This window comes from Ischnura elegans, chromosome 12, assembly GCF_921293095.1.
Source record: "Ischnura elegans chromosome 12, ioIscEleg1.1, whole genome shotgun sequence".
Lineage (NCBI taxonomy): Eukaryota > Metazoa > Arthropoda > Insecta > Odonata > Coenagrionidae > Ischnura > Ischnura elegans.
In genome coordinates this window covers 82,894,480-82,903,133 of record NC_060257.1, presented here as the reverse complement: position 1 = coordinate 82,903,133, position 8,654 = coordinate 82,894,480, and the positions used below count along the sequence as shown (strand labels likewise).

The window sequence follows — 8,654 nt, the reverse complement described above, 5'->3', positions numbered from 1 at the left end:
ATCAAAATTTAGAACACATTTGGCATAGGGGTTAATGGAAGAAGGAAGTCTGAATAGAAAAGAACGTTTAGAGATAGAAAGGCGGGGGGTGAAACAATGAAATAGGCCACTCGACCTCGTCGTGCGCGAAGGAACAGGAAGCGATCGTGGAATAAAAGAATACGAGCGTGCTGCGCCCGCTCCCCGCGGGCTTCCCCCGCTCTTTGCAATGCAGGTCCACAGAGGGATAGGCGCGTTTCTAATTTTAAAATGTAGAAAAAAGGCAGGGTCTTATGTACAAATTTAATTGGAATGTTCATGTACAAATTGAGCTCAGAGGACCTCTTTAAACACAACATTGGAAGTAATTACACTATCCTCTGATAAACGCATATGATTACTCATACTTGCGTATCAACAGGAGACTTGAATGTGGAATCAGCCGCATTTTGATAAAAGTTATTTAAAGAATGCGAGATATTGTTGCAAATGAACAGATGTATCAGTTTGTGCGCCGTTAACGTCAGGAATATTTACCGGTTTTTGTTTTTTTGATTTTTTTTATTATTTAAAAACCAATTTTAGGAAACAATAGCATTATTTATGTAGTAAGATATGCCGTCGCATGTTCTCTGATAAATTCTGTGCATTTTGGTACCTCATTTGTAGAGTTTTGTTGCGTATAAGTTGAGAAAAAGGTATCTATACAGTAGAAATAATATAGAAGATTGAACGCGGAGGATAAGCCTATCCCTAAAATATCTGATTTATCCGAGGAGAAGGTCAAATCTCTGCTAGCAGCAGCTTGGTTACCGCCCTGCCTCGCCCTCCGCCAGGGTTTACAAACAGTGTTTTTGGGGAGGCAGGGCCACGAGCAACGGCCACCAGCGCAGAGTTGCATTTGCTCCAGGTGTTGATAGGTTTATGAGCGCACTCATTAGTCTTGAGGAGCAAACGAACACATGCTGGCCTGGCATACAAGAGGCTCGAAAAACCGACCACTCAAGAGATTAATCGCAGCTGGACCCTGACCTAACGAAGAATGCGGCTGATGGGAAGGGTAGGGAACCCTCGGTGCTACTTTCCCTGAGCAAATGTCTTTGCGACAAAGACTAAAGATCGAAAGATCCATGTCGATCCCAACAACCCGCTTCACTTCAAAATATACATCTACATTATACCCTGCGAGCCACCTCTAGGGTGTTTGGCAGGGGGTGACAAATCACCAACATGCAGCTTTCAAGAGGACCGCCACGTGCACACCGCACGGTCATAGAAATATTACGCATACTAGAAAAATATACATGCTTATTCATAAAAAAAACTTGCTAATGGTTAGTAATTCCTAGAACAAATACATGCAACGTAAGAAATATGATAAAAAACATGCAATGAGTGATCCTAGCTAGCGTCGCCATTAATCCTATCAATTGAGACAACGTTGCTATCCTTAATAGTAGGAGGGAAGAATGACATTTTAAATCTCTCTGTTTTGCAGTCTATTTCTTTTATTTTATTCTCATGATCACGTCTACTATAGTACGATGGTAAACGAAGGATGTGAACTTTATATAAACGACATTGACGAAATAGTACACAGTAAGTTACGATTATTTGCAGACGACGCTGTAGTTTACAGAGAAATCCGTTACAGCAAAGATATAGATGAACTAACGAATGACCTTGATGCTATCCAAGCGTTGTGCGATGCATGGCAGTTAGAATTAAATTTGAAAAAATGCGTCGTAATGAATTTATGGAAGAATGGGGTGTGTGGGGGTATGGAATACCCACCAGGATAAGCGGTAAATTTTAAGATAAATCGTTCAAAATGGTGAATTTTACGGGTTTCTGAGGGATATTTTATTAATCCGTACACTATTATAGTAGTAATATCAATCCAATTAAGTTAAATGGATTAAACTTAAAAATTTCTCTGAGCTCTGGGGGGGGGGTTATCCCCCAAAACCCCCCCTCACTGCGCCTCTGCAACTCTCCGCGCCTCACGGGCTGCATGGGTTCGACCGATTGCAAACGGCGGCTGATCGATCGCAACCCTTCTTCGAGGTCCATCTCTCTATGTGGTAGCCACGCCACCCCGTAATTCTGAGGTTAGGTGTCTCGGAGGGACGGCGCACAGTGGTTCAAAATCGGAAAAAGCTGGTCGAAAGTCATTTTTTCAACTTTTTTGGAGGAATTTTTGAAAGTGCTATTCGTATTCTACACTATATGATCTATGATATAGGCTAGTATTGCGTCTATTTCGTGACTCATTGTAGTTTGTGGAACTGGAAAAAGCATGAGTCCTCCGGGATAAAAACGCCTGACGCGTAAAATCACTCATTTTTTGAGAAGTTCACCTTCATATAAAGGCTTCAGAAAATTTATGAACTTTAAAAATATTCAGAGCATAAATTGGTACCTTCGCGTTTAACTACTGGTGATTTCTTTTATTTCCATAGTTTTATAGTTGGAAATAAAAATGTTTAAACTTTACGCTATTTGTACTTGAATTTTTAAATATAAATAGCAAAATCGTTTTGGGCACCTCCGATCCCCCCGGAAATTTTGACGCTAATTGAAAGCATATAGTCTATAGATTCTATAGGAATGGAAAATCTTGCTATTATTTGCGACTTTGGCCTAAAGATGGTTTTATGTTGAACGGTGCAATGCGCTGCGGCGACAGCAGCCAGGCCGACCGGGCGGCGCGCCGCCCGGTGGCGGTATTGCTAGCGCGAGATGTTTTCCGCGGAAAGGTTACAATGCCAGGTTTTTTTCATGTTATAGTACTACTTGGTTTTCAATACGGGATCTATTTATAATAGATTTTTCATTCCTTTAGTGCGTTTAGGGCTTTCCAGTAGCCCCAGCGTATGATATTTAGTGAGGCTCGACATTCATCAGAAGTAATCTTTAGAACAGCAATAGTGACGAATGTAATCGAACTTAGGGCCTGTGCAACATATGTTTCAAGAATTTATGGATTTTTAACTTTCACAATATCCAGAATACCCTTTCGTCGTCACCCGTTGGGAAAGCGGACTCTTCAAATGCACGCTAATTCACTGGAAGCCGCCGCACGGTCGAAAAGGATTATTGCAGTAAAAAAAGGTAGCGCCCGGCCGCAGTGTTATTGATCTTCAACGATGTTTACCCGATCTCATCATTGTCCTTTAAGTTTATAGTATGCTAGGAATGAATTGCTGATTGCTCTCTGACTACCCTCAATGTCGCCGCATATCATCTAGAAATATGGCATGGTCAACTAAGGAGGAATTCAGATACGGAAGGGACCCAAGGCCGAAAAAAGAAAACCACCAAAGGGACGTAGGCGTGAAAAAACCAAGAGTCAAACGCCGTAAATAAGATACCAGATCCTGGCAGGTCTTCGAGGTCCCAGAAAGCAATGAGTGACAATGCCTGGACGGTCCATGCCTTCACTATCATTGCCACGATGAAAGAGAAAGGAAACGATGAGCCAGAAAAGCAGATAATAATGATACACAGAGGAAACCATTCAGCGTCCCCCACACAGAACACACAATCGCTAAGACAGTACATAAATCGGAGCGTTGAGAAAAAGAGAAGGACCACGGGCTTCTAAAGTCTCGCTTGTGGGGTTATCAATTGCATTTGCTATAGTCACAGACTCATGAGTGTGGATAACGTTTGCGTGTGTACGAGTTATTTTGAGATATCCTTCGTGTATTTTTCACTTCGAGTGATATTCAGTACAGTCGATATTATTTAGTGTGGACACTCCGAGTACAAGCAAATATGGGAGCAAGGTGGACATACCGGTGGAAGTTTATTCGCCAGTTTCTTGGTACCCCTGAGATTAATGGAAACCGCTACAGGTGAGATATAAAATCTTCTTTCTATTTAATACTTTGGTTATCTTACATTCGTTTTGGCAAGCCATCTGATACGTATTTTTGGTTGCAGGAATAATTTTATGGTCAAATCCTCGCCCATCATCCACTCGATACTGCCGTCCAATACGTTTACATTCGGTTCATGAAAGTAAATCCGTCATAAAAAATGAAGAAGAATATACTAAGAGGCAAATCGATAGTCTTCAACCGCTTCAATCAGGGAAAATCACTGTGAAATTTCAATTGATACCTACTATGATTGATGGAAAGGTAAAAATTTATGTTAGGATTGAAATCGCTTATTTTTTGTGTATGAATAGCACTCCCTTAACTTTTTCTTTCCTTGTCCTTATCATTTTTTCAGGTATGCAGCGCTCTCACAGAAACCAGTAGTATGAAGTGCTACATTTGTGGGGCGGAGATTTCCGACATGAATAATTTAAATGCAATGAAAAACCGACCCGTAGATGAGTCAAGATATCCCTTTGGGTTATCCCTTCTCCACTGTTATATCAGATGTTTTGAATGTCTTTTGCATAAATCTTATCGCTTGCAACTTAAGACGTGGAAGGTAAATAAATCCCATTCTTCGATAAAAAAATTTCCTTCTATTAGGTTTCATGAATTTGATGACATATAATGTTTTTTTTTTAGGTTAGATCTAGAGACGGAAGCAAACAGGCGATGGAACTAAAGAAGAAAGAAATTCAGGCCTTATTTAGAACGAGAATGGATCTCAACGTTGACTTCCCTAAACAAGGCTACGGGACAAGCAATGACGGAAATACGGCAAGACGTTTTTTTGCCGATGCAAAGTTGTCAGCTGAAATCACTGGTAAGCATCATCATCATCATCATTTCATTATGACAATGCCTTTCTTTTGTCTGTCACTTTCATTAAGGAGTGAAGTTTCACGAGTAACGCTAAAAACTCCATGATATGTAGCAGAGTATTTTATGATATATTAACGATAGGATGAAACCTAACTGATATTTATATATTTCTATTGAAGGAATCAATCAGAATCTTATTCATCGGTTTTCTGTGATTTTGAAGGCATTGGCCAGTGGTTTCCAAATCAATGTGGCTCCATTCACAGAATACTGCTTATCAACAGCAAGTTTGTTCGAGAAACTTTACGCATGGTATTACATGCCGCCCGTGGTTCATAAACTACTAATTCACGGGGCAGCCATTGTCAAGGAAGCCATCCTTCCTATTGGAATCCTGTCGGAAGAGGCGATGGAAGCCAGAAACAAAGATATTCGACGTTTTCGGGAGCAGCACACAAGAAAATCGTCGAGAAAGGCAGCTAATGAGGACCTTTTCAGAAGGCTGCTGCTAACGTCTGATCCTTTTATTTAAAATATTGTAGGCATACATAGAAAAAAAATTACGCCCTTGTCAGCAGAAGTAAGATGTATCCTCAATGTGGATGATTTACCGAGTGATACTGATGAACTCACATACAGTGACTTGGAGGGCCTGTAACAGTTTCTTTAATAATAGATGATACAGCCATAAATATATATCCTTATTTATTTGATATCCCATAGTCTCAATCACAATAATCAGTAATTTAATTCAATCGAAAAAAAAATATTTAGAGAAAATGTTAGCATGCCTAAATGATGCTTCCAGTCCTTGTAGTCACCTCACGAAATAACTTGAAGGTCACAGATGCGAATTTCATCTACGCCTAGAGGGTATTGACCATATTGTGCTATAATTTTTAATTGTTAAGCAAATTAATTAAAAAATGGAAGCATCATTAATTATGCATAAAAACTTTAACTTTAGGCTCAACAGATAAAAATTATACACGAACACGAATTACCGTTGTTTTAAAAACGATCAACTTTAATTGTTTACATAATTTATCATTTATATTGAATTAAAAAAATTACAGTTACAGATATGAAAAATACCTCAATATATTTTATGCGCATCAATCAACAACTTGAATGAAACATTGAATACAATTTCTATTTTTAACAATTAATTGTTTAAATGATTGGCCATATAAAAACAATATTATCAAAGATACAGCAAAAATAACTTCAAATTCGAATTTAGCAGGCAAAAATATTATTAAAAACTTCTTCATAATACAACAGCGACTATGAATAAAAGCGGTAACAATTTCGACCAACTTTTTTGATTGTGAACCACTGTGCGGCGGTAGAGTCACTCTAATAGGGTGGTTTTCTATGTTTTTATTATTGCCTCAATCGAAAGATTATTACTCCTGGAGCATGCATTTCACGCTTTTAGACTTTTTAAATGACGATATCTATTTTTCGCGATCGAATGAAAAGCGAAAAATTTCAAGCGCGCGAAAACGCGAAGGCTAAGTATGAATACTGGGAAAACCCCGTGTGACGTCATTCTGGTGCCGGCTGCCGCCGTATGAGGCCACCGTGGTGCGAGGCTATGAGCGCCGCTACGATACAGGCTGCTAGCAGGTAGCGCTTGGCTTAAATAAGGATTATTATAACCCTATAAAACGACGGAAACTTTCCTACATTAGACAATTTTAATAGGTGATTATTAAGAGATGTTTCCCTGGGCTCTGTGCCTCATGCATGCATTGGTAATGTCAGACGATGTAAAACTCCTATCTACTCGTATAGAAACTAGGTCCCTGTGACGTCATGTGGAGTGGCATCGCATGGGCGCCAATCTGGCCTTTTCCAAATGAGGTTAAAATTGAACATTAACATTCGTCTAAACTGGGGTTTCTAAAACCAACTAATTTGTATATTATGAATACACTAATGGTGGGTCGAATCGCAATCAATGCCTTTCGTTTTCTATGATGAAGGAAACTACCCTATTCAAGCACAGAAAGCTTCCCATTTATCGGCATTTTCGACTCCGGCAATGGGCGACCTAGTTTAAGAGTACCTAAAGGAAACATATGAATACAACGGAAGAGGGCTACGCTCTATAGATATAAGTGCTTGATTAATCAAAACCATTAAACAAACCAGCTCTCTCACTTACCGAACGTTAACAAGAAATTTCACTAAGAACTCCGAGATTCTCGGTAATTATAAACAAGGCACACTCCCTCATTAAAAGAAAAATAATTAATGAAATACTTGCGAATCATAATTTTACTACGCGCAAACGTTTTTCTGTAAAAGAAGTCGCATTGAAAACGATCTTTTGATCGAGATACGCGAGCAGTGATTCCGCAGAATAATCAAAGATCAACAAGAATGAGAGAAGCAAACTTGCTTACGGCAGGAAAAACTTACGTTGGTGCCTGGTGGAACAACTTTGCATGCTTGAACTCCCAACATTTGGTATCCGACTTACGCAATAGAATGCTGATATTAGCGGTGGAAGGTATTTGGAGAAAGGAGATTGTGCATTTTACACAGAGCTCGTTATTCAGTCATTCAGACAGTCGAATAACCGCTCATTCAATTTGCCGTCATGTGAATGACTACGCAACGTGTAAATACACGGCGCGTGGAAGCATTAGCCAATATTTATGTCAGGGTCACCGGGAAGAGGTCCTATGGCGATCACCCTAAGACATACATATTCGGAGTTAAAGACACAACATCTTATCAAGGCCTTCCTCAACAGTGGTGTCATGATGCTGGAACGCCGCACCGGCACCGATCAAGAAAAGACATTATAGTCAAATAACACTTCAGCACCTCAAAATTTCTAATATATAGTATATATATTCGTAACCGAAAACAAATATTTTTAATGAAATGCAAATAATAACTCGTAATAAAAAACACAGAGTAATTTTTCACATGTAAAAACTTTTAGGGAAATGCGTTCCAGCACTGATAATTTTGCCATGCATCACTGCTCATCAATGATTTCCAATGGAATCACCCAGTGATTCAACCTGTAAATTAGTTTGGGCAAGCGAGGATAGAGCACAACCAAGATCAAGGGGGCACTAACATAAGAATTTTCATTATTTACGTTACCTAGGGGATTTTGGCGATATTTCAATTTTTCTCTAACTTCCATGCGAGGACATTCAAATACGTATTTTTGGTTAGCGTGCGTCGATATGAGACGGGTTTCGTAGTATTGATTGATTACAAAAAAATCAATTTACTTATTACGTTAATTATTTTTATTTACCCAGTTCGTACTCTACAGCAGTGTTCTCCGGCTCGCAGTAGCGGATACAGAAGAAACTCAAGGGAGGAGGGGCGTAAAATTTATCTCGAGTTGTCTTTACTTTTATCGTAATAAAAAATGATCAAGTCACAGGCAGAGTATAAGAAAATTTAATTTAAAGTGATTATAAACATGTAAAAGACAATGCCATCTTATGATTTAAAAAAGTTACAATTGTGGTTTTGCAATGTTCGGCAATGCGGGCGGACCCGCAAGGGGGGGCGCGCGTCCCCTGCGCCCCAATCTGTAGGTATCCGTCACTGCCGGCTCGTGAGTTTGGCTGGTCGGTGGCGGCTGAACAATCGAGGGATTACTTCGCGGCGCTCTCTTAACCGCGATAAATACAGGGAGCGTATTTTGAGAGATGAAAATAAATTCATTTAAGGAAATGTAATAGGGAGATCAAGACAAAATTTCATTAGTGTCCAAAGTATGCATCGGACACTTCTGCTGGCGAATTTCCCACGCTCTGTACGCTCCCTCAGGGCCGCAACTAGGAGTTTTGTCAGGTGGGGAAAAGATCAGTTTGCCGCTCCCCCACCACTATAACATGATGCATACGTAAGCTATTTTCTTGATTTGCGGTAGCTAAAATGACACCTCGTATATTTGCTACCTATTAAGATATTTTATAA

General features: G+C 39.6%; 1 protein-coding gene across 1 annotated transcript; it reads left to right on the top strand.

Annotated features, from left to right (window-relative positions):
• The first annotated feature begins 4,230 nt into the window (after positions 1-4,230).
• LOC124169763 lies at positions 4,231-5,377 on the top strand. The gene is made up of 3 exons (XM_046548476.1): positions 4,231-4,428; positions 4,512-4,692; positions 4,871-5,377. The coding sequence occupies exons 1-3, from the start codon at positions 4,252-4,254 to the stop codon at positions 5,221-5,223; spliced, it is 711 nt and encodes a 236-aa protein (XP_046404432.1). The 5' UTR covers positions 4,231-4,251; the 3' UTR covers positions 5,224-5,377.
• The last annotated feature ends 3,277 nt before the right edge of the window (positions 5,378-8,654 follow it).